Here is a 26,708-nt window from a genome sequence, read left to right as displayed (position 1 = left end):
ACCCAGTCAGGGTCTCTCTCTCATCACATTTCAGAATACCATTTGTTTCCAGTCAGCACCTTACAGTGTATCAGTAGAATACAGAAAATGACCAAACACTGATGTCTTCCCAGCAAAAATAATCCATGGAACAATTTTTTAGTTGTACATATTTAGCCTTTTGATGCAAGAAGAGTTTTATGTGTTCAACAATGGTTTATTCAGTGGGATTAAAGACCTATTATTGGTGCGTGCGTTTTAGGATATAAAAACGGTAAATGTATAGTCTCATCATTGCCATGGATGTCAGTTTTGGGGTCCTTGGATCTATTATCCTGACATGTAGCTTTTTCACCAACAGAAGTTAGTCCAATAAAATATATTATCTCCCCACCTTGTCTCTCAAGTATCTCTATTCACACCCTAAAATATACCCTTTATGGTAGATTTGAACTGTGAATGAAACACTTTGCCATTCATTTTTAATATTCTGTACACTTATATTATATTATATAATTTTTCTTTTTTAAAGAAGAAATGATGCCTGCAAAATTGTCATAAAAGAATTTTTGTACTGGGAAAAGTAAAGTAATGCTCTCCGCTTAGTCAGATTTTCTCACTATTCTCTGAACATCAGAAAATAACACTAGTCCAATTGATTTAGGCCCAGAATTTACAAGCGCACTTAGCAAAATAATAATGTTTGTGTCTCGGTTCACTGGGTTGGGGTTTGAAAAATCCATTAATTTATACAATACTTTTGAAGGAAATCTTCTGCATGTGAAACCATTCTTTTTTCCTGAATCTGCAGGCAGATAGCTGTAGCTCTGCTGGAGTTGCTCTTAGATTTTCCTAGCAACAGTGCAGTAGAATTTACAAGATTGGTCAATTTGTCTGCTGCTATTCATAAATCTATGTGTGGCTTTGAAATTGAAAGGAAAAATGTTGCCATCTCTTTGCTGCTGGTTGGGTAAGCTGAAGCAGAGGCAGGCACTAGAGCTGTTTTCCAGAAAGGAGGGCCCAAATCCCATGAAAATCAGTAAGAGATGAGCACCTCACTTCCTTTTGAAATTCCCAGCATTCAAATTTAAGAAAGGTGCCAGATTGACAGCCCAGGGATGGTAGCTATGCAGTGTGCCTCAACCTTTACCTGACTGAGCCACCTCTAGAAGTGAGGTATTAGTTCAGTCTATGTATCTATTCTACCTTGGTTTCTCTGCTGACAGTACCAAAAAGTTGCAACTGGGACATCTGTCTGCTAAGAACTGGAATCAGATCACCAAGTCTTTCTATAAAGGCTGAACAGTAGCCATGATCAGATAATAACATCTAGTGATGTAGAGATGGAAAGCTGAATGTCCCATTTCTAGTTCCCTACTTAATCATTAAAGAATTTTAAAAGAGCTTGTTGGCTATGACCAGAAAACATTCACAGTGGGCCAAATACTCAATATTTGCTCCTAAACCTGTGTTGTCAAGTTTTATGCCCCACAAAGAGGCATTTTAGATAAACCAAGTTGCTACCACATGCAGGAAATAGCAGGAAGTAATTTAGAAGCCAGGTTGAGACCACTTTGAAAACTTGGCCATTCTTTTCTTTCATATTTTGACTCAGACTTCTCTCTAGTCCAAGCATAGCACGTTTTGTGACCATTGCATTTCTCTTTAGAACCAAATAGCCTTCCTTACTTCCACTTCATATTCTTGCTCAGAATGCTATTCTTCTGTGTTGATTTCTCTTTTTTCCTTGAGAGAATTTCCACTTATGTCATCATTACAGAAGCAGTTTTCTCTGAGCAGTATTCTCCCTTCCCACAAAAAAAATATATGGGTGAGGAGTAGTTACTTGGAAAAACCCAAAATTGAACTACTTGGAAATTGTATCAAATCTTTCACTCATGAAGGTTGATCAAGACAAAGTGGGAAAGTGAGGACTTCGAAATGCAGACAGAGGATATAGGTAACAAGGCAAATGTCCATGGTTCCTGGACTATTTGTGCTTCTTACTCACTCTCTGCCAACTTTATGATTGATGTCCCTGTGTCACTGTCATTGGCTGGCCACGCCACTTACCATGCTTCTGTGCTGCTTCCAGCAGTTTGTGGAAAATAAGGAGGAGGAGAAGTTACTGCTATCGGGAACAGCCTTAAGTTGTTTTGTTTTCCACAGCACATGGTACAGTTATGGGAGAAGTTCACACAATCTTCAGAACCACTTTACACATCTCCACCCCTAATGGCCAGATCACTTAAGTCCTTTGTGCCACTTACTGTGAGTGGTGTGAAGTGGCCTGTACGGAGTCTGTGGTAAGAGAAGAATGCCACTGTATGGGCCACATTTCCCCTCTGCCTCTCTCCATATCCTCATGTGAGCTTTTTTTTTCCTGCTGAACACCACACAATAGATGGGAGCACGTGTCCCTATAGGCATAATTGGGTATGCTGCTTGTTTCCCTGTAGCTCACAACACATTGTTCCAAATCCTTGAATCATGACTATTGGCCACAAAGCTATGTGTATTTGCACTTTTTTCCCAATAACACTTACCACTTTTTCCCCAGAATGAAATTTATCTCAGGTTGTGTGTTTGCTATAAATACACAACTCAGCTGTACTTCTATCCTTTGTGTCAACATTAAAATTCCCTTGTTCTATGTTTAGCATGAATAATTACCAAACCGTTTGCAATTAGAACTCTAGAATATGACCTCGCACCAATTTATTCCTTACCCTCTTTCTGTATTTAATACATTTCAGATACTGAAAATACCAAATCTTTGTCTGTTTTATTTTGATGTTTATCAGTAATGGAAACATTCCAAAACAATCAGCCAAATACCTATGCTTTGTTCATTTATTGCCTTCTCTGAAGATAAATTGACTGTACTCAACTCTCTTCAGCATTTTTCTTCACCTAGATATTATTGCCTTGTGCAGCCACCCCAAGGTGACTGTTATCACTTAATTAAATCCTTGCACGCTGGGAAGAAAAAACAACATTGTTCGTTTATAACCCCAAGGAGCTTTTTTTTCTTCTTCTTTTTTAAAGCCACTAAGCTTTTCCCTGTTTTATTAACTTATTCCTGGCTACAAGAAGACATACTTTGTTGATGAGCAAAAGGTTGTATTTGCTTTTTATTTTCTGGAGAAACTTATCTATTCTCTGGGGGAGAAAAAAGTGTGGACATTACAACAAAGAAGAAAAAAAAAGGATCTCTCCAAGCCCTGCAATTCTAGTAAAGGTCTCTGTAAACATCAAGCAAGTAAAGAGAAACATTGGGAGTAGTAGGGAGGAAATGAGAAAATGAAATGCAAACATAAAATTGGATCAAGACAAAAAGTAAGATGACGTGTATATACACAGGGAAAACTATTGCAGTGCTCAGGGAAATTAGGCATAAAGAACAGCTTTTTGGAAGAAGGAAGATATATCAGTGCTCTTTATGTTACTGTCTAGGGCAGCATCTTTTTATTAACCTCTTGGTTAATGTGCTCTCTCTGTCCATCGATTTTAGACTGCATAAGACTGAGAACTCGCTTTTACCTTTGTGTTTCTCTTACATGGTTCATAATCCTGGGCTGCCACGTACTTGAGAACTGTAAGAGGAAATATCACAGACGAGCCATTCATTAGATGCGTGAGACCTGTGATCTCCTTTTATGTTGTTTTAAGCACAATACTTGATATTAGAAAGTTCACTTGAAGTGAATTGCCAGCATACATAGAGTGATTTAGGTGCCTTTTAGCTCATTTCTAGTCCATTAAACGAAGGGCCAGAAAATAGGTTTATCTATTCTAAAATTTGGGCTCAAGCAAGCATACGTATTTGTTCATGATGCTAAATTCATTTGGCCACCAGCTGTGTTCAACAACATAGTAAATGCTATTTAAAGCTGTAATATTTGCAAGAGTAGTTTAAACTGTGATATATGGAAAGCATTGCATTCTAGTGTGTAACAGGAAACAGATTTTAAGTACTTGGATCATTAAGATTTTTGAAATGTTATCATTTGTTACACATAGACTATAATTATAGTAGTTCATAGACAGTACTACCTATTTATGTGTGAACCACAAATTACCGATAGTTTCTCTTAATCTAATCCAAATCCACATGCATTTCATATAGTCTGCACCAACATTCACGTGCTGGAAATCCCAGTTTATGATGGAGTTTCAGTCTTCCCATCTGGAATTTCCTACTTTTATGCATTTAGGGTCTTGTTCAAAGCCTACTAAAGTAATTGAGAATCAGATCGATAATATTTTCCAGGTCATCAGCAAAATTACTAGTACCTTTATTGGTCAAACACCAATACATAATACTTACATAACAAGTGTCATCTGTGGTTCTCAGGACAGATTATCAGGATGTATGTACAGGTCTGCAGTTTCCAAGTGTTTAATATTTATATGGTTTAATTTCTTTTTTTTCTTTTTTTTTAAATAGTAATTACCAAAATCTCACATGGACTCTAAGGCTTCTATCAACTCTCTGTTCTCTGGGACTACCACCCATTGGGTTTTCACCACTAGTTTGATTTTTACCTTTTATGTCTGTATCTACCTGATTATCTATGCATTTTAATGAACTTATTACTGTGGTTCCTGAGGGCCCCTCTGTTTGGGGTCAGGGTAAAGGCAGCATTTGTCTGGGGATTTTGGTTAGTTGGTTTGGACTGGTTTTTGTTTTGTTTTTTAACAATTCCAAGAAAGAATCAAGTTCTGTATTATTTTAAGTTTTAACGCCTATCGTCAAATTCTGCAAATGTAAGTCCTACTGGCTTCACTGGGGACTGCATGAGTATACCAGTGGGCAGAATTTGATCCTTAAACATGGAATTCCATACAGGAGAAAGTTTTCAGACCTTTCAGCTTTAAATGGCTATGTACATTTGTTTCTTTGCTTTCAGCACTATTCTATGTTGTTTGTGTTAAATTTCAGAGATACTTCCCCACTAGTTTTGTCTAGTGACTCCCAAGTTATAACTCTGCATTGGTAATATTTTATTAATTTTCATACATAATTTTAATGACAGACCAATGCCACTGATGGGATTTGGATGTCATTGTAGGGTCCAGCAGAAAGCAGAGGCAGGTTGTGAGTCTGTGTATTGCAACACATTGTTTTGAAATAATACCAAGCATAAACCGAAAAGGACCAAGTAGATTATACTTTTAAAAAATGTGCTTGAAAGTTTCCTACAATATGAAGGGATCACTCTTTTAGGCTCCAAAAGCATTTTGAGTTAGTTTCTAGATTCTTTGTGCTTTGGCGAGTTTATTTTCTCTTCTGTTAAAGAGTATAATTAAAAATAAAAGTAGTTAATCATATATAACACAGGAAACCATCTCAAGCTCAAGCCACCTCAAGTTGATATCACAAATCCTGCTTGTTCCCTAAGATCAGTAGTCGGAATAAGAAAAATGGGCTGCCTCAGAAGTCAAACCAAATCTTTTTAGATGGGCAAACATTTGGTCATGTTTCTGTTGTAATTATTTCGTGTGCTTGTGCAGTTCCCCTTCTTGACTGAAACCAGAAATAATTAAATACTGAGGAAATGGTGTTTCTTTTTCACTATAATCGAATTAAAAACAGGACAAAGAAATTCAAAAAAACTTTGGAACTCTTTAAGGATTCGCTATTTTTCACTTACTGAACATTTTTTAATTTGGCTGCCAGATTTCCCACCACCTTCAAGCCCATCGCCTTTTTTTTTTTTTTTTTTAATTAATTTTGCTCTTTTCTGTTGTTAAGCCGTCAGGGTTACTGCCAATTAAAACTGCAACGCTGTTTGCAAAATCCTTGTTATGTAACATCACGGTGAGTGTCCTGCTGGAGAAGGTAACGGTGCAAAACCTGAACAGGAAAGGCACCCAAACAAAAGTGTACAGAGAGAGTACCGGCTTGCTTGTTTTGCTCAAAGCAGGCTTCATGAGACTGAGAGAATGGGACAGGAGCCGGGAGGGGGAGGGGAAGTTTACTAAGAACAGAAAATTGATTTGTTGTTTGTTTGTTTGTTATTTACACAAAAAGGTAAAACTTAAACTTTCACTAAAAGAGTTTATGAAGAATCACCACAGACAGAACTCAAAACCATCAGTGCCAGAGAGAAAAGGAATTGCCAAAAATTGACACATCAGAAGCAGTAAAGTCAGGGGAAAATTATTCAGGTGGCCAAGACAGGGAGAGAAGGAATTCAAAAACAACCTGCACAGAAAAAGGAACCAAGGCAGCTGGTGACAACTGACTGAGAATTAGACATTAGGATCCCAGTCCTGCAAACACTGAGATATATGCATTGAATGAGGTTATTCATGGACATACAGTTAAGCACGTTTGCAGCCTCAGGGCCTACGTGAAAGCCAAAGTGAGATAAGCATGTGGAGTAAAAATCAATGACTTTTCTTAAAAAATCCAAAATATCTGATTAAAAAAAATGTTACTAGTATATTTTATTTAAATTAAATAAGGTTCATTTTAAAAAATAAGCCTATTTTAAATTAAATTTGAAATTGTCATGACCTAAACTTCTTATACTCTATTAAAATATTTTAAATTAAATAATAAATAATATTAAGCAGAACATGTTTGTTGCCAAGACTTACTTAAAGTCATTTCACTGAACTGGTGGAAGTCACTGGCTAAGCACCTGGAAACAGAGTTTGCTGGTGTGCTAAATTAGCTTTTGATAGTAGCAGCCTCTTCTGCAGGTGCAGAGAGAATATTCTCTTTACTAGTTGAATTCAGTGATTAGTTCATTCAAAGTTAAGAAACCAACTGAGAGTTGAAAAAGGAGGAAAGATTGGTTTCCTCTTCCAATCTCTGAATCAAACCTAGTATGAATAAAAACTAGGTGAAAGGATGAAATCTACTAGCTCTAAAGTCTTGAAGGATATGGTGATCAGAAACAATCACTTCAGTTCACTAACTACAAATAACACTTCCTTTGTTTACTAAAACAATTCATTTTAAATGCAAGACATGTTTTTTTTTCTTATACCAGCAAATTTATGGTAGTTTTGTTTATTAAAAAAATAAAAATGCTGATTTTGACTTTTAACTGAATTTGAAATTCCATCTAAAGAGAGCTTTACACAAATAGCAAGGAAAAAATTATTATAATCTAGCAAAAAGTTAAGCTATATAATTGCTTAAATAAATGTTTATAGCTATAGTGTGTATCCTCCTGGTTAGCAAAAACAAGCACCAAATTTAATATAAAGGCTCTATTTAGTTGCAAATCAATGTTTTAATGATTACCAACCAATAAGACCCAATCTTCCTTTAGGAAAATAACTAAAAAGTACAGAGGCAAAACACAATTAAAATAGATGATTTATATTAAGATTTCCTGATTGCAGATTTAAATTGTGATTAAAATTGGTGAATTAAATCACTTCACCATGGAGACATGAGAGAGCTCCTAGTTACATGGGGGAGCAGGGAGAGACAAAGAGGGCTTCCAACAGGTAGGATAGGGCAGGGAGAAAGGGAACTCTCCAGAAGGCACCACAAGAATGGACATACTGGGTCGGACCAATGGTCCAGCTAGCCTAGTTTCTTGTTTTCTGACAGTGGCTGATGCCAGATGCTTCAGAGGGAATGAACAGAAGAGGGCAATTTATTGAGTAATCCATCCCCTTTCATCTAATACCAGTTTCTGGCAGTCCGAGGTCTTGGGACATCCACAGCATGGGGTTGTGTCCCTGACCATCAACCCAGTTATACTTTTGGCATTCACGACATCCCATGGCAACAGATTTATCTGGTTGACTGTGTGTTGTTTGAAGAAGTATTTCCTTATGTTTATTTTAAACCTACTACTGATTAATTTCTTTGGTGACCCCTGGTTCTTGTGTTATGTGAAGGGGTAAATAACACTTTATTACTTGCTATCTTCCAGTCATCTTGTACAGGGCTGATTTAAGCAATAAGTTACATACCACAGTTAGTAGTTCTGCAGTTTTATATTTGAGTTCCTTCAGAATTCTTCAGTGCATACCATCTGGTCCTGGTGATTGATTACTGTTTCATTTATCAGTTTGTACCAAAGCCACTTCTACTGACACCTCAATCTGGGATGGTTGCTCAGATTTGTCATCTAAAAAGAATGGTTCAGGTATGAAAATTTCCCTCGCATCTTCTGCAATGAAGACCAGTGCAAAGAATTCATTTAGCATCTCCACAATGGCCTTGTCTTCCTTGAGTGCTCCTTTAGCACCTCAGTCATTCAGTGGATAGAGGAAGGCTAGCATATAACAATAACAGTGTGTGTTTACTAAATGTCTGTTTAAGGCATTATGATTAGAGGAATTGATGTGCAAAATTCTTTCCTTAGTTATCTTTAATTGGCACTGAATCCACAGAAGAGAGGTATCACATTTTTGGGAGAAGGGAAAGAATTGGTATCCGTGGATCCTTGACACCATAGAGTAAGGTTGTTTCATCAAGATCTCTTTGGGGAGAAGCTTTAAGCTTCAGATTTATTACAAATTGGACTGTAATGGATAGTAAGAGTTTGGAGCAATTGTGTCAATTTTTACTTGGGATGTAGGACACAATGCATAGATTGTTGACATGTATAACAACATTAGGGTCTGTTATCAAGACTTATTTGGAGCTCTTTAGCTAATAGCTCTGAGTGTGGTTATTGGCACACCAGACACCTACTATATTCTATTGTGTCATGAAAGTCTTGAGCACCCTTTGATGCTTATTGATACAGTACATTCAATTGCTTCAGGGGAGACCTTAAGGGGATTTCATAACAGCGGGGTTTTCACATATGCACACTAATACCCTGTGGTAAAAATCCATAGGAAAATTTTCACATAGTTCTGTGCATGCACATAAGCTTCATTTCTAAATGGACAGATTGTATATTGTTCCTGGGTTGAGACCTTGTATTCAAAGTTTCTGCCTATAATGTGTGTGTGTCTATAGATGTAATATATATTATTGGACAAATTGTAAGACACACACACACACACACACAAGATGATAAGATTCTGTAATGTAATGGAAAGGCAGACAGACCCTTACCTATAGCAGCACTTGCGGTTGCCATTATAGTATATTAATTTGTGTTAAAAGAGTACAAACTTTCTTCACTGAAAGATCTGTTCTGTGCTGTTAACTGATATGCTAGAATTTATGCATGTTAGTAAACAGCAAAATCCATACTTATCTTTACATACCCAGGCATTAAATAGTTGGTGAGCGCGGGGGGCGCAGGGAGGGGGAGCAGCATTCCTCACAACCTAGAAAGGGATTTTATTCCTGTTGACAGCAGAGCTAAATACTGTCTTCTCACCTGGTCTCATATTCCAGCTGTGAAACAGAAGTGGAAGGTCAACATAGCAGCGGTGTGCTGTAGTGGTAAACTGAGTTGTTATCCTGAAATCATTCAGGACCAGGCTTCAGATTCCATCAGAATAATTGATTTTCCAATAAGTGGGCATTCCTTTTTTGTGTGGAATATGCTTCGGGAGTGAAGCACTGCAACCTCAAAACACTTCAAGAATGCACTGAACACCAATATAGAGATATCAGGTTTACAATGTAGAACACAGAAAAATTGGGTAATTACTTAGGGGTAAGGTTCTGAAACATTCCTTTTAATGTAGATCCCCACTGATGTCAGGAAATAAACTGTTTGGTTTTGCTAATATGGTTATATTCACTGTACGCCTTTATCAAGAACTATTAATTACACTGAAGATTGAAGGGGAGAAAAAGCAAGAGAACCAAAGAACAACTTCAGAATCCTTTCCTCAAGTGGAAATTTAGATTTCAGTTTGTCCAAACCAAATTTTCAAAATTAAATTTTCAATAGCTGGCAGATTGTGGTTCAAGATGGGCCAGATTCTCTCCTCTGATGAGAGCTACAGGTGTGTTGGGGGAGGTTGTCAGTGCTTGTAACGGCTCTGAATTTTGTGGGTTAGCATGTGCCAGTCTGTGAGTGAGTTACAGGAGGAAATGGGCTGCTCTAATTTATGCCAACAGTGCATGGTGCCTAAGGAATTGACGGAGTGGATCTCTGTGGTGCTGCTCCCTCTCAGTGCCAGGGTATAAGGGGTGACAATTGGTACAGGAATCAGCTCTGCCACTTAATGCCAGTTGAAATATGGAGGAATTCTCAGCTGTCCGGTTAAAGCCAAAGTCTGACTTATGTGCACCACTTATTGAGATTGAAGGGAATGAGCTGGCCTGATATTTTTATGTTCCATATTTTCAGACATTCTTAACAACATGCTATTTTAACATGTCTTACAAAGAGCACAAATCCGTACAATGCAGCAGACAAAGAATTTGTTTCATGTCCTCACTGAAACCTATTTCAGGTATCAATAGTGTCCTTTAATACATTTAATACATTACACGGTAAGGCCCTAATCCTGCAGGTCACTGTGAACAGGCACACCGCTGCTCCCATGTAGAGTCCTGCTGACCTCAATGAGGCCCATGTGCAATGAATTGCAGGATAGAAGCCTAATTCTGGCTAGCTGGCTAGCTGCTTACAAGATCCCTATCACTATATGATCTGAGCACCAGTTCAGTAGAAATGTTATTTTAGCAGTAATGAAGATTCTTCCATGTGATTATTTACCTACTTTTATTGGTTAATCCTTTTACTTTGCTTTGAACATGCTGGGAGCACATTTAAAAAGATTCACATACTGGACCTGGAATACACCACACTCACACTCGGTGCGTATAAGGTTGTTTGGTTAAAATGGAATTTATATAAGCTGATACATTCATATGGGTTATTTTTGTTCAGTCTTAGAGCCATTAAAGGTATGAAGATAGCCCCTGCTTGGGTGGACCCTTGCACCTGTTCAGCACTTCATAAAAGTTACTGTGGTTCCAAGGGTCTGGCCCCGGGCAAGACTCAGACCTGAGGCCTCATCCTGCAAACACTCGCTATCTAGTATAGTGCTTACTACCAGAAGCAGTTTAACATGACTTCTGTGTTAATACTCATGGTAGCAAACACTATGCAAGTGCTTGCAGGATTAGGCACTTCATTCAGGATGGCACTTTCCAGGACTTGAGTGCACCTACAACTGGCATTTTTTATATCAGATGAATGTTTGTAACTCTAAAGGGCAAGAGCCACTGGAAACTGAAATCTCCTAGAGCCAAAGAAAAGCTAGTCTGCAGGCAGATAATGACTGCGTGACTTGATGGGACTACACTCTCAGGGCAAGAGATAGCTAATGCAATCTCTCTGTGATAGCTCTCATCCCAAACAGCTATTTTTGATTGTACCAGATGGCATACACTGGCTTAGCAGAGAGTCTGCAGTCCACATGGTCTTGCGCTAAAACTAGGCAACCCATAGGAGTCAAGGCTACATGTTCAGCATGAACTGGCATCCTAGAGATGTAAGGTCAGTGCTTTAATACACAACTCCCACAAAATGGAATTTAATTACGTGAAGCAGTCCTGAGTTCCTCCCTCAGCAGTCCTTCCCTCCTCCCTCCATTTTCTCTTCTTTTCCTGTATATCTTCCTTCTGTCAGATACCTGTTTCTTAAAAATAGGGTTTTTGTTCTGTCCCCTGTTTATTTTATATTGAAACTTTGTATGCATAGAGTTTTTCAACAAGTAGCAACGATTAAGACAAGATAAAAAGGGTTTCCTACTATTAAAATCTTATACAGAATAATGCACAATGAAAAAGTTATCTGTGTCATCTAGATATAGGGAATAGACAAGTAATTATGGAATCCTCTCTCATGAGCGTACTACAGAATAAACTATTAATATTTTCAAATTATTCCAAAGCAAACAAATAATGTAAATGCAATCACTCTATCAACTGAAGAATGTGGGAGTAAAAAAATCATCCACTCCAATAGTTCAGTGTCTCCTGCTACAGTATATCTAGTCATCTTCTAAAATGTTTTACTCAGTGAAGGCTGTCTGCTTGGATACCCTTCCTACTCTCTCAGGGATGTAAAACCATCCAAGAGCTTCAAGCCGTAGCAGGTTATCAGACTATTAAAACCTTGATCTCATGGAAGCCTAACTTATAAATTAAAATAACCTATTCAGCCAGTTGACTTTAACTGTGCTAATGCTGTATTGTATGAAACATCAAAATCACTCCTAGCAAATAGTTTTCTCCCCCAAACGTATCAGTCTCTGTCTGTACGTCATCCTTTACTTCAAGATCATAACTATTTCAAGAATAAGCCAAGCAATTCAGATCACTTGATCAAAGACAAGCATAAAAATCAGCAGAGGTATGTGATATATAGAACCATGACTCAAGTATTCCACCCAAAAAAAGTTCACAGATGTACTTAAAATAATTTGCCTTCTCTCATTTGACTCCATTTCATCAGTTATTTCTTATGTTTTGGACTTGATAAAGTTGTCTGCGTACTACATAAAATGTTTGGCCAGCATAATTTATCCTCAGAAGCTGGATACATATCAGGTGCAATTGCTCTGTCTTGGAATTTCTTTTTCACATTAATAAAGCTCCTTCTGTCTTTTAATAGCATTACAGTGCAGGTCAAGGATATTACTGTCTTTCTTTCTATGGTGCCAAATTTTTAATGGGTCTGGTAGTTTTTAGGATGCTATTTCATGCATGTTATCAGGATAGTTTGGGATTGTGTAACAATTGAAGGCAGCCTTCTAACAGAAATTAAAGTTAAACTACTATCTACAAGGTGGAGGTCCCTAAAAATCTTTCAGCCATTTTGCACACAAAATATTGCCAAATCCTTAATCTCTGATTTTTCTTGAACTCCCACAGCTCTGTAATTTATAATATTTTAATGATTCTCTGCCTCATCTCTGATATCAGTCATTTTGTTATTAGTGAATACATCCATGAATGCAACATCAAAAGGCTACAATCAGTTTTCAAGTGTTATCATCCCATCTGAATTTCTGATTTTCTCTGATAAATCCATCTACATTGCAATTGATCCCTGGAAAGAGATCTTAAAACAATATCAGTGTTTATGAAATAAGTCTGCTCATGCAATCATTTGCTCTTTTGGATTCAAACTGTCTCGCAAACTACAAATTTGGAAGGTGATGCTTTGGGGGACTTGGCATATTCTTTCACAGATTTTTGCCTCTTTGGTTTAAAGTTGAGAAAATGTTTCCTTAAGATTGACTGGTGGGGTTTTTGTTTGTTTTGTTTTGTTGCATTTCCTTGAAATTGTAAATGTCATCAAGTCTCCCCATCCACAAGAGTAAAAAGCAAGAGGAAGCCAAATCAGTAAACTGACAGCAAAGCTCTCTCTAACCATGTCCTTCAAGCTTGTCCTTTTTACCTCATCCTTTCACTTTAGTTTTGTTGCCAAATGTGTGTCACAGACTCAGTGAGGCTCCGTGTTTAGTGTAGTTTATTACACTGGATGTGTGAAAATAAATACAATGGTGTTGGTATCAGAGCTGAAAAAGTGGATTGAATGTACTACAGTTTAATGTTGTGATTATAGAGGATTTTCATTCTGCTGTAAAGGGCTTGAAGCCCAAAGAACATTGCAGTAATTCTCTATGATCTTACCTTTTTTTTATTTGGGATTTCTTTGTTCTCATGCAGAGAAGGAAGAAGGGCAGAAATAAAGCTTTTAGAGATTTCTATAAATTAATAAATGCCCAAACTTTTGATTTTAGTTTTTACTCGTGTATCAAATACACTGCACATAAAATCATATTTCCAGGAATAAGACTTTTGTCTTTTCACAGTGCTTAATTGCAAAAGCCCAAGGTACAATTTATTAGGTTTTTCCACATAAGTAGTAAAGCTTTCATGTATTTGTTGGAGTTACGGTAGGATACCATTCTGATATCTTAATAGTGATAGTACAGTAGGCGGGCCCTGAAGCCCCAAAATAGATTTCTGTTAACTTGCACCTTATGACATCGTTGCATATTCATGAAGTTTGAAGAGCCCTGTCTGATTTTTACTAGTGAGACAAATGCCATTTAAAAAAAAATCAAACTCACCTTTAACTGTTATTCTTACTAAATTATTGTTATGCTATTTAGCTCTGGTATTACAAGAGAGGAACTATTTCTTTAGGTAAATGTCGGTTATCTCCAATGTAGTCTCTCTTTAGTAACAGTAAAATATTTTTAGGTGTTATTGGATGCTTTATATCTAATTGGTGACAGGCATTGTGCTCAAATTAATGCTCAGCTCCAGTTATAATATCATTATGTCATAACAGTGAAAAATTCTAATTAAGATGATCTGTTTGCCAGGAAAAAAGTTTAGTATATCAATGAATCTATTTTATCAGGGGTGAGCAGTTCTCCCCCCATCCCCCATATCAGTGCCTAAATTATGAGAAAAACATCACAGATGCATGCTGCATTGGACAAAGAACACATGCATGCATTTAAATCATGTATATCTTACTTTTTACTGATGTAATTGTGAAATATGTTCTTTTTGCATTCATAATTAGGGGGTGGAACAGATGGTGAAGGCTTAGTTTAAAATAATCTGTCATTAAAATAACCTAGCCTACTGGTAATTCTTCACTCTAACTGGAGTTTAGGTCAGGGTAACAGGGTTTTTTTTTTCAGCATTGGAATACAGGAGAAGGAATTAGGGACTTCATGGATAGTGTGATATATGAGGATAATCCCCAGAAGGACACTGTAGTAAGACTTTAGTCTATGAAATTTGACTGTAGTGGAAATATGCAAAAATAGCAGGGACAAAATTTCTCTGACAAATATAAATCCATTTAACAATGCATTATACATTAGTACTCATTCAGTCAAAGTGGTACAGTTAGTTTCATATCCTGCAAGGAAATAACGCCACAATTTCACAAGTACTGGAAGAGCCACCCAGTGTTTTGGGTTAAAAATTGTGCCTTACAATTTTTGCATTATACAGATGTCAGAGGCTATACATTATAATTATTGGCATTATTATTAAGAGGTGATGTAGCTACTGACTTTTACATCTGAATCTCACTTCCTTCATGTCTACCACATAGACTTACTGAGATGTGACAAAGGAAATATCATATCAGTCCTGTCTGGCTAGCTTAGAACTGTTTTCAGTAATAAGAAGGCTGTCTCTATAAATCAGATACTTGCATGTCTTTAAAACATTTATTTTAGTGTTTCCTCTAAGATTTTGTTCTTTAACTGCTTTGAAGAAAGTATATAGATTTCAGCATGGTATTATGATAAATCTTCTTGAGGCGGGGCAAGTATTAACATTTATGTTGGTTCTTTTTCATCTTAATCCAACCTTGGTTAATAATCAGAAAATTCTACATAGTGGGTAAGAAGATGTAATTAATCCTTTGACCCCAGAATCTTAATTGGAGCCTGTTGAACACAGTGGGGCAGTATAAAAAAAAATTAAAAAGTAGCCCATTGTGAAACAGCATAATAAATAATGGTTTTCTCAAATCAAAATTAAAAGTGCTATGCAACTTCACCTTTAATCACATTTTGTACATAACTAATAAGTACAAACTGTCTCCAGTTAAGAGTGTTGCTAGTTTTTTTCTTAGATCAGCGGTGCCCAAAATGTGCCCATTTGAGAGCCTCATTAATAACTTTCAAGAACCCCACTCGTGAGCATAAAATTGAGCTCATTGCAGCCAATCTCACTTTAAAAACAAAGGAGGAGGGCAGCTTGAGACTGCAAGTCCCAAAATGTATATTTCATCTTTATCCCATTATGTGAAAATGGAGTATTTTGTGAAGTCTGTTTAGTCTCTGCAGGCCCCACTTCTATATGAAAGTTGACAATGGCTATGGAACAGCGTGTAGAACTGTGTAGACTATGTCTGGTCAACAGTTAATGCTTGCCTTTGTTTTACAGAGTTTCTCTTTAGAAGTCTGGTCTTTGGTAGTTACTCTTGGATCCTCAATTTGAAAAAGAGCTTTAAAATTTCGTTAGAGGGAAACACCAATGTTTTTCTAACACTAGTTATGCAGTTGGACATATGTATGTAACTCAAATCATACTTCCAGCGATATCTCTGTGGTAAACAAAAATTGGCAGTAAACATGTAGGATACCATGGTGTCAAATACTCTTTTACAAGACACCTTCCCTTAGCCCTTCTACCACCATTGTTTGAAGGCTGGATGGTGTCTTGGTCTGCACAAAGGACACAGACTTTATGAAGGATTGAAAAATTTCAACACGCATTACCTAAATAATAAATATTCATAAATAATACCTATGAATAACAAATGAGACAGCCCTTCATAAATACTGTTTGACCTGTATAAGGAACAACAACAACATTGGCACTAGTGTGTTTAGCCCATTTTTGCCCTTTCATATATTTAGGGAGGACTAGATTGCATTAGAAGGGTTTTTGTTTTTTGTGGGAGGGGTTGTCCTAGATATTAGAAATTGAGTTTGTCTTTTCCTTCCACCGCTTTAAGATTTTTCTCTCACTGCCTTGCATTTCAGGAATGGAAGTAGTTAGTTCCTTAGTAATCTAATAGGCAATGACTTTTTCAAAATTTGATTAGATGTACATTACTTACAACTCATTTTGCTCTTCTGACCCTTTCAAATGCTGAATTCTTTCAGAGTTCATACACAAGTTTAACTAGTGGCTAGGGGGAGAGAAGAGGAGAGAGAAAGTAAGAGGAGGAGGAGGAGAATTCTCCATCCCCTAGTAACTCAAACTGGCAAAATGGAGGAAATCTTATGGGAATGGTCAGAAGTCAGTCACACAGAAAGGAAAAATGGCTTTGGGGTATGCTTCCATAGCAATACTCTTGCCATAGTGCTTCATGGGTAAATCCATGAGGCCAAGGTGGAGAGCAGCCTCCCAGAAAGGGATGGGGGAGCAGGAACAGCCACTTCCACACCAGGAAGGAGTAGAAGATTAAATCTATTTAACTGAGAAAAGCAACAAATAATAGGTGACATGAATGAGTCACTATTATAGTGGGAGATGGCAATGCCATCTGTAGTTAAAGGTGACTAACACTTTCCATTGTAGGATCCTATTTTCAGTTGGTCTTAACGTCTCAAACTTTAACCATTCAGGTTGAAATTTTCCATGCTTTGTCTCTGCTTGAGGCTAACTGTTTTTTGTTATGTTTTGTTTTTTAAAGTTTCAGCAAAAATAGTTGAGCTGTTTCCAAAAATGAGGTTAGAGAAAACTATGTTGCTTTGTCCATATTAAAACTTTCTTTCTACGATTTTATTGAGAAGCTTAAATTCCTAAATGCGATGGTGCTCAGAATTGCACTTCGGCAGGGGAGAAATCCCCACAAAAATCCACTCACCACAAAAATCCACTCAGTTTTGGCCAAATGATTATATAACAAACAACATAGATGAGATCAGTGAGGCACTCTAGCTGAATTTACCCTTTATTAGAACACAGGAACAAAAAGGCTGAAAATGTAAAATTGACAAGAGGAAGAACTTTTTAGGCAACATATAATTAATCTGTGGAACTCATTGCCTCAAGATATTATTGAGACAAAGAGCATAATGGGATTCTAAAAAGGAGCAAACATTTTTATGGATAAAAAAGCATATCTTCAGTGACACTAGTTATACAAATAATTATAAAGAATATCAGCACTTGTGTTTAATGACATAAGCCAACCACTGGCAGCCTGAGGATAGGGAGAAACTTTCCCAGTAGACTCTTATTGCATACAAGTCCGCTGTAGGTATTTCACATATTTCTCTGAGGCATCTGGTATAATCCATTGTTGGATACAGGATATTGGACTAGCAGACCAGTGGCCTGATTCGGTATGGCAATCACTGTGTTCCATAGCCAGTTTGGGGAGATTATGGCAGCATGGTAACAAGTCAGTGTGATGTGACTGTTGGTGGGAAGAGGCATTCTAGCAAGTACACCAAGGTATGGCCAGAGAATCATGGGGTTCTCAATACAGTTTCTAGCAGGGGTTTAAGCTGTGTTCCCTGTACCACTGGTAGACCCATTTTTCTGAAGGACTATGGAGCAGATTCTCAGGACACCCTAAGCCACAAGATCTTTTAAAGAAACCCTCCCCTTCTGATCTTTTTTCACAGGGGAGGTGTAAGAGAATGGGATACAGACACAATAGCAGTAGAGATGTTATAGAATGGGAGATACCACTTTATAAAGATTTTGATTTTGCCCTTGTACAGGTCTAAATCTGAGTTCCACCATTCCAGATTTTTTTCACCCGTTATTGATGTTAAAATTCAAGGAGCCTACGTTAATCATTAAAAAAAAAAAGATGATGATGATGATTTATAAGATGCCATGAACCGCTTGCATACTATAAATGTTTTTACTTGAAGAAAATCTATGTAGATTTACATTTTTATTAATTCATAAATATAAATTAGAGAGTCTTTCTTTAATGTAGTATCTTTTGTGAGTGTTTGTTTTCCAATGTGTGGTTCATTCTTTTGAGAAAACACAGATTTTTGAACTAATTCCACCACCTACTACATCAGAGAGGGGTGAACACTTGCCAAAGTCAGCTTCTGACCGGCAGTATGTTAGAAATTAATCAAGAAGCAGAGGAATCAAAACATTAAAAAGCCTCAGAAATCACTGCTCTTTATTTGAAAGAAAGTGAAATTATTGCAGTGACTTTGGCATCTTATATTTTTCTCTAAATTTGTGTGCAACTCTGTTATCTTGTTCTTCCAAGAACATGTTGATCTCAAATGTAATACAATTACATTTTTGCTTTACATATGCCTCTATCCCTAGGCTTGAATTTGGGTTGTTTCCTCATTTGCTACTTCAATTAATATTACAAATCTCTATACATTTGTGATTTTGCTTTAGCAATATTACATATGTATTTTGCCAATAATTGACCTCAGTAGATGTATAGAAATAAAGGAGTGTATAGTATATGAAATGCCATGTCATTGAGGAGGCATATTTTCATCTTGATTTGTAGTGATTTACTCCATATGTCAAATTTAGAATATATCCCTTTGTTTATTAACTGCAGTAATGTTTCAAAAGCTGTGAATTAATATGTACAGTCAGATCTTGATTTTTGCATTTGCAGTGGAAACCAGATCTAAAGACTTGAACCTGTCGGAATAAAATTTAAACTACAGTTTTAAACTGAAATGATGAAATTCATAAAATTTCTGTAGATCCAAGCTGTAAACAGAGTTGACAGTAATCTGTTGATTGACTGTGTTTGTTCTCCCACAAAAGGCACAAGTGTGTGCGCGCGCAGGATGTAATCCTCAATTAATTAGCAAACTATGGAGGTCTATAGTGGTTCATGTTATGATCTGAATTTTTCTCTTGATCAGTTTTTTGAGAGGGGGCATTTCCTCCTTTGCTACTGCACTTTTCATTTGGTTCTATGCATACTGTTTGCTGGAGGAAAAACTTACGTATGTTTGATATTACTTTTCAGTATTTCTCATTTAACGCAGATGAGAACAAATTACACATAATGTATGCATGTTGTAAGGAAGATAAAAAATCCCTCGTACTTTGATACATACCAGTGTGCTGTTTGTGCATATATAAATACTATGTAAAAGAATTGTATTTGGGATACAAGTTAAAAATGTTCCTATAGAAAACAAAACATCATCCTTAATTCAGTGTTTTTGATGCCTTTGCTTTAATCTGTTTCCAATTTTGCATTTTGTATCAATATATTTCCTTTTTTTCCCCCTAACTTTGCAGTCCCTGGATGGATTTGTATTTGCACTAAACCAGGAAGGAAAATTTTTGTACATTTCAGAAACCGTCTCCATCTATTTAGGTCTATCCCAAGTAAGTACAATTTTTCAATTCTAGAGTGTAATTTTGTGAGATACACTTTTCTGCTTATCATTCTTAAAGTAATAATCTGTTTTGCAGTATTTTGCATGAATTGTTGAATCCATTACTTAAGGACTGTGTCTGGATCATTCTGAGACGTAATTGAGATGTATATGTGTCAGTATTGAATGGTCAGATAAAATAAACTTGGGCCTGAAAACTTTTGGCCACAAAGGATCATTATTAATTTATTAACAAATGAAGTTACTTTTTTCAGTTGTTTTGAACTTTAAACCTCTATACCTGGTAGGAAAGGGACACACTAATAGTGCTTCCCCTGTGTCCTATTACTGGATGTTTATGGAGTACCCTTTATTATCCTGGGAGCTGACACGATGACAGGGAGTCATTTGGAGTCAAGAAATGCTGAAAGAGACCATTAAAATGTCTTGGAGGGAGGGTTCCTACAAGGACACATTTTGTAGCCTTCACAAATGTTCACTAATATGAAATAACAAATTTATATAGGACAGTATTTTGATTATTTGCAGTTTAATTGCTGGCATCTGTTTTTCAGATGCTAAAAGGGAAGGAAAAGGGAAACGTTGCTTGTTGTGGCTTATTGCTAATCCTACTGCATTCAGAGGCTTCTAGCCGAAAGAGCTCCATTCTATTTGGATTCAAAAATGCAGCAGAGTTTTTGCATGATGATTTGCCAAGTAGGATAATCTACTTCTAGTACAGTCACCCTGAGGAGATAAAAAATTGAGATAATGTTTGTGTCTGCTCTTTTAAATGGGGACCCATAGTGAACTTGTTGCTTGAGTAAGTTGGCACAGCTCAGAGGAGGCAACTATTAGTATTGGAAGCTTTCAAAAGCTAGTGATTTTTTCTGTGCCCCAGCTAAATTAAGACTGAGATTCTAAAATAATGAGAGAGATTTTAATGTTTGGAGCAGAAAGAGATCAAATTTAAATATCATCTTCATGAACTCCTCAAAGAACGTGCATGCAATTAGCTACAATGTGTACAGCAACTATGTTTTGTATTGGTTTTAGGAAACCAAATGATAGAAATAGAAATGGTACAGAGCTATTGTTAACTGAGTATTAGTATTCTTGTCTTTCATTAAAGTCCCTAGTTTTGTAACGGGCTTTAATCCTCGCCTTAATCCGTTTGGGAACAAGTATCAAGAATCTTAGATTTTGAAATTGGTGCATCGCCATGTTGCTAAAACAGTAAAGAATCAAAACTTTAATGTTGTTATTGTCTTATGTTCATATTAATCTGTTTTATGCATAGTATCCAACAAAGTTTAATAAGCCAATAAAGAAAAAGGATAAATAATTAGTTTAAGCAGATAAATGCTAATTAGGGAACTCCTGAAAGGCATCCATTATACACTAGCTTAAAACAAATTTTACAGCCCTGGTTAGTGGTGTAATCCAAATTCTGTCAAGGCAACTGCATTTTCTGTAATTGAGATGTGTATGTTTGCTTTGCATAACAGATGGCTCTGTATGCTTAGACTGATAGCTAGGAAAATAATAATTGCATTATTCTGGCCAAAAGAATATTAGCTCTTGGGTTTTGGCCATTTCAGTCAGTCCTCCTGCCAGCACAGCATATGCACATATATGGATTGGATTTTCAAGGAAATTGATGCATCTGGAATAGTGTGGCCATCTGAAATATCATCTGTTAAAGAAAAATTTGGCTTTAACCCTATGCTAGTCTCTTGTAGAAGCATTTTCTTCCATTGCTTTTTAACTGCAATAGTTGGTAAATCCGTCCTTATTCTAATCTTATGTCAAGTTGTTCATTCTTTGAAGCATTCAAATAAATAAGGCAATAACTATTTTTATTAATTATTTGTGTGACTGTAGCACATAGGACTTTAGTTATGGACCAGAACACTATACTATGTTCTGTAATCCATGGAACAGAAGGACATTCCTTGTCCCAAAAGACTTACAATCTAAGTATAAGATGGGAGACAACAGAGGAATGCAGGCCCTAGTCGGGGAGTATTAGGAAACAATGAGACAATAGTGGTCAGCGTTATAGGCAGTGGTTTCAGCATATCCACAGCCTAACTTTTTCAGGTTTTTTGTAGGCTCAGTGGAACAGTAGGGCTTTGAGGAGGGTTTTGAAGGAGGACAAGTTAGATTTGCAGAGGTTTATGGGTAGCTCCTCTCAAGCATGAGGGGCAGCATGGGACAAAGCATGAAGGTGCTTGTTAGAAAATTTAACAAGTGGATAATGGAGGCTGGCATCCTGGTCTGATTGGAAGTGGGGGTTGACATTTCAATAGCAAATGAAAGGTGATAGGTAGAATAGGGATAAGTCATGAAAGGTCTTGTACGTGAAGACAGGTAGCTTATGTTTGATATGCTTGAGATAGGAATGCCAATGGAGGGATAGCCTGGACATGTTACAGTATTTGACATATCGTAACATCTCTTTGCATTTACTAATCGAGGTATCAATGAAAATATTTGTTGAAAAGTCAAAACCAAGATTGTAGACTTCCTCACCATAATAAGTGAAATGAGGACTTTTGATTAACCCTCTACAATATATGGAGTTCCAGGTGGTGTCCCCACCAATCTTTGCTTAGGACATTTATATTTTATCAGGCCCTAAATAGGTAAACATGGTGTACACTGTATACATCCCTACCACATTTTTCACTTGCTTTCCTATAAGAGCTGTACTATCTTATAGATGCATCACCAGCTCTGGCAAAGGCAAAACTGCAATCATGCATACTAAATAAACATTCAAATGCTTTATTTATTACAAAGAGCTTATTGGCAAAAATAGCCAGGCAAATAAATTCTCAAAGTATAAAGGAAATGCTAATATGTCACTACAGTGATTTCAAAATAGTCCAAAGTGAGGAAACCATTGCAGTATGTTATTTCATTGAATTCTGATATGTGATAAAACTGGCAAGAACAAGCATTAATGGGATATGAACACATAAGATAACTTGTCTCCAATTCTTTGCATTATAGAATCATAGAAATGCAGGGCTGGAAAGAGCCTCGAAAAGTCATCAAGTCCAGCCCCCTGGGCTGAGGCAGGACAAAGTAAATGTAAACCATCTCTGACAGGTGTTTGTCCAACCAGTTCTTAAAAACCTCCAGTGACTGGGATTCCTCAGCCTCTCTTGGAATCCTATTCCAGGGCTTAACTACCCTTATATAAAGTGCTATAAGATAAATATTGTGTGGTTCCTTCATGAAGCTGCCTGAAATTACAGTTGTATAGAATGCACCCTGTAGACACTTTGTGAGCCTTCTAAAACATTCCGTAATGTAAATTCTAAGCTTCTTCAGTTGATTCCTCTTCCTGAAGTGCTGGCTTATAAGTTTTTTTTTAAACTTTGCTGCTTTGCTTACAATACTTTGTTTTTGTTGTTTGTCTTTTTTAATTAATATGAATGAAAATTAGGTAGCTCATGTTTTTGATTTTAGAAATAGACAGGAGAAATGTCACATCCGGTTCAGAGAAAACAGTCTTTTGCCCCAACTTCAAAGAATGAATATAGAGTTTTTTCCAGTAGCCCAATTTTACTCTTTTGTACCTTGAGAGCCAGTTGTTCAAAAAAAATGGATGCTGATGTGCCAAGTAAGATTGGTAGTAATGAAATCTGATAATATTAATATCTCTAGAGCTAGTCTGGGGATGATGATAATGAGGTTACTTGTTACAAAGTCTGAGTCTAGTTTAATAATAAATAAAAATTGTAATAACTACTCTTTCAACAATTGTAATGAATGTACATTGCATATGGACACCAAAAATATATATCTGAGTTTTGAACACTTTGTGCTGGATTCACAAAGGATTTACATGCCTAAATCCCAGAATCGCACCCCACTGGATTCACTGGTCAGTTGCCCCCAAACTGCTCCCAAAATTACTTGGTACCTAAATTTTTGCAGTAATATTTCCCTAGGCACTGGGGTTTCTGCTCCTGGACACACTCACTGGAGCCCCATGCCAGGCATCCGGACTTCTACGCCCCAGAGCGATGCACAGATGGGGAGAAAATAGGTGTTCCTCTGCCTGCAGGGCTCAATCCGGTAAACATGTCAGATCTCATCTATGGGATTGGGCTCCTATACATGAGTTTACACAAAACAAGTGGAAAAGAGGAAGGATCCTTCATAATGTTTAGCCCAGTGGCTGGGAATTCACCTGAGAGGTGGCAGATCCAGTTAAAAATCCATTTCCCGCTCAGGCGAAGGGGGGAACTTCAATTGAGTGTCTCCCACATCCCTACTGACATACCAGGTGAGTATCCTAACTACTGGGCTAAAAATTCTGAAGGAGTGTGTTCTCTCACTACCCCTACCTTCTTGCTAAAAGACATACACACCTAACACCAGGGGATGGTTTCAGCTAAGAATCCCAAGTAGAGGGAGGTGCCTACCTGTAGCCCAGACTAAGGTGCCCATCTCTCCAAGATGTGTGGGGCTCAGCACACACACCTTGGCTTTGCACCTCCTACTGGCTACTTTATGTGAAGCGACTCCTTGCATGCTGGGCTTTTGTGAATCTCATTCTGGGGTGCCTCTCTCTCCCCATTCATTGTATTGGAAACCTAGGTGCTGAACTCAGGCTTTGTGAATCCCAGTGTTTTTCTAGGTGCCTATATGTCTTTATGAGTCTAGCCCTTTATCTTCAGGCTAATGATGACCAGGAATTTTATGTTAGTTGGTTTGCCGAATTTGATTTTAGGCTGCTTCTTCCAAAACTGTTCACTTTGGAATGGCATTAAGAGTGGTTTCAGAGAACATTGTGGCACATTTGTGGCAGACAGAAAGAGATGCAGTGGTAGGTGACACTAGGGAGAAAAGATGAAGTATTAAAATAAGGGTTTAAAAGTTAGAAGAAATGGGCTAAATTCTATAGGCCCATATCCTCAGCTTGTGTAAATCATCATAGTTCAATTATAATTTGGCCCTGTGTTCCTACCAGGATAAAGTAGCCCAGACACTAGCCCAGACACTGGTCAATGGCAAAACTCCCACTGGCTCGAATGGGACAGGATTTTACTCCAGGAGTAAATGAGTGCGCTCAGAAGCAGAAACATAGGCACCTAAAAAGTGACTTGCAGTGGGTACAACCACTTTTCACATTGGGACAGCACCTCTGCATTAGGGGTGCAAAAATCCCCAGTGCAGACTATGTTGTTTTTCTGTCTGTCTAGCCACATTGCAAATCCACCAGACAGTTCTAAATACCAAGAAGCTGCCATCCTTTGAAAATGAACAACTCCTGATTTTCTTTAATTATTAATAGAATGGGACCAGATTTCAAATGTGGTTGCCTAAATTAGTCTAGATTCCACATCTGGGCTCTCAAATGGGCACTCAGACACTCAAATAACTACTTAAGGACTCTAAATGGCAATGTGAATGTCTAAATCTGGGATTTGGGTACGTAATTTAGGTGGCTAAATTTAAGAATTGGCCCACAGGAATGTTGTATCTTTGAATTTAACAATTTCTGCTTAAAAGAAAAATTACATCTAGAACAAAATGAGAAATTAACGGAGTTTAAAGGTTTTGGTATCATTAAAAAAGATTATAGGCCAACAAGCTAGCTAAGCCTCTTTTCATTTTCCTGAAACAAGCTCTTAGTCATCTCCTACTGACAGTAGTGCTCTGCTTATATATTATGGAGTATCTCCCTTCTCTTTTCTTTTTGTAAAGCTCACACCTTAAAATAATAAGATATTTCCAACCTTAGATTAAAGCTTCCCAGGATCCAGAAAGGGTTGCAAATTGGCCTGTTTAAAGAAAGTTCTCTTTTAAAAAAGCAATGCAGCTGTACACATAAGAACTAATAGAGATGAAGGGGAAAAAAGAATAAATTATTGTTTAGATTTTGTCCTTTTAAAAGCAAACTAGGTGCAGACAACAGGTATATTAGATATGAACAGCTTTACTCATTCTGACACAGATCTTTGTATTTTGGATCCCTGTGCATTTGTTCTATGGAATGGCAAATAAAATTATAGCTACAGCACACAAGTACAAGGTCAAATAAATGACAGTGCTCAGTCTATTTGTGAAGCTATTCTGAAAGGGAACCATGGTGCCAAATGTGGTTTATTTGAATAATAAAGAAGAATTAGATTCCCCTGATAACTTGGCTGAGAGCCAATAAATCACTGGAGGTTAAGGATGCTTTGCAACTGCCGTGTATTTCTTTTGCTTTTACGAAGCACAAACCTCAACTACTATGCTGTACCTGTTTTTCATTGCAAATCAAGTTGAGTTTGGTACATAGTTAATGCATTGCTTTATGTTAGGTTTGTTTTAAAAAATAGTATAAGGAAAATGTTGATATTTGCATTTGTTCTGTAACTTCTAGCTCATCTTCCCACTTTAACATTATAAAACCTGTGTTTCATGGACAAAATAAATACTATGTAGCAAAGCCTCATAATAAGAAAATTAAGAAACTCCAATATTTTCTATTTAGTATTTGAATTTAGTATTTCATATTCTAGATTTCTTTAGCAGAGGTAAGGATGATCAAAAATGTTCAGTTAATAAATTCATGCACTAATGTTGATAAATATATAGAATTTTGAGCCCTTTTAAAATAATTATTAAGTAAAAGCATATGAAATACAGTCATGTAGTTTTTCAGGAAGTATTTTTCGGTGTTCAGCATAGGGAAGTTCTTTACTTTCCTGTTTAAAAAAAAAAAAAAAATGTGTGTGGGAGGGAGCCCTTTTCAAATACAGAAGCTCTGAGGGTTTTGAGACCATTGAAAAAATATAAGTATCAAAATAATTCAGAAACAGTACAAGGCACAGTGGCACATTATCAATTTACAACATTTAAATTGATAAATGCTTGGTGGTGAAGGCCTACAAGGGCACTTTGAAAAGCAAATAGCGACCTGGTGAAGAAATTGATTTCCCCCCCCCGAAAATGACTGCATGATGCATCATTTGACTGCA

The 26,708-nt window shown here is 37.0% G+C and overlaps 1 protein-coding gene across 1 annotated transcript in view; it reads left to right on the top strand.

Moving 5' to 3' along the window:
- Positions 1-26,708, top strand: part of NPAS3 (neuronal PAS domain protein 3) — an 813,175-nt gene that overhangs the window by 553,142 nt on the left and 233,325 nt on the right. Inside the window, exon 6 of the mRNA XM_067534288.1 lies at positions 19,640-19,729. Coding sequence (XP_067390389.1) covers positions 19,640-19,729 — 90 coding nt within the window. The remainder of the gene's footprint in view (positions 1-19,639; positions 19,730-26,708) is intronic.

Source organism: Emydura macquarii, unplaced genomic scaffold (assembly GCF_026122565.2).
Source record: "Emydura macquarii macquarii isolate MOO-44397 ecotype Brisbane River unplaced genomic scaffold, CSIRO-AGI_Emac_v2 contig_374, whole genome shotgun sequence".
NCBI lineage: Eukaryota > Metazoa > Chordata > Testudines > Chelidae > Emydura > Emydura macquarii.
The sequence above is the reverse complement of the archived record's forward strand: the minus strand, read 5'-3'. Positions and strand labels throughout refer to the sequence as shown.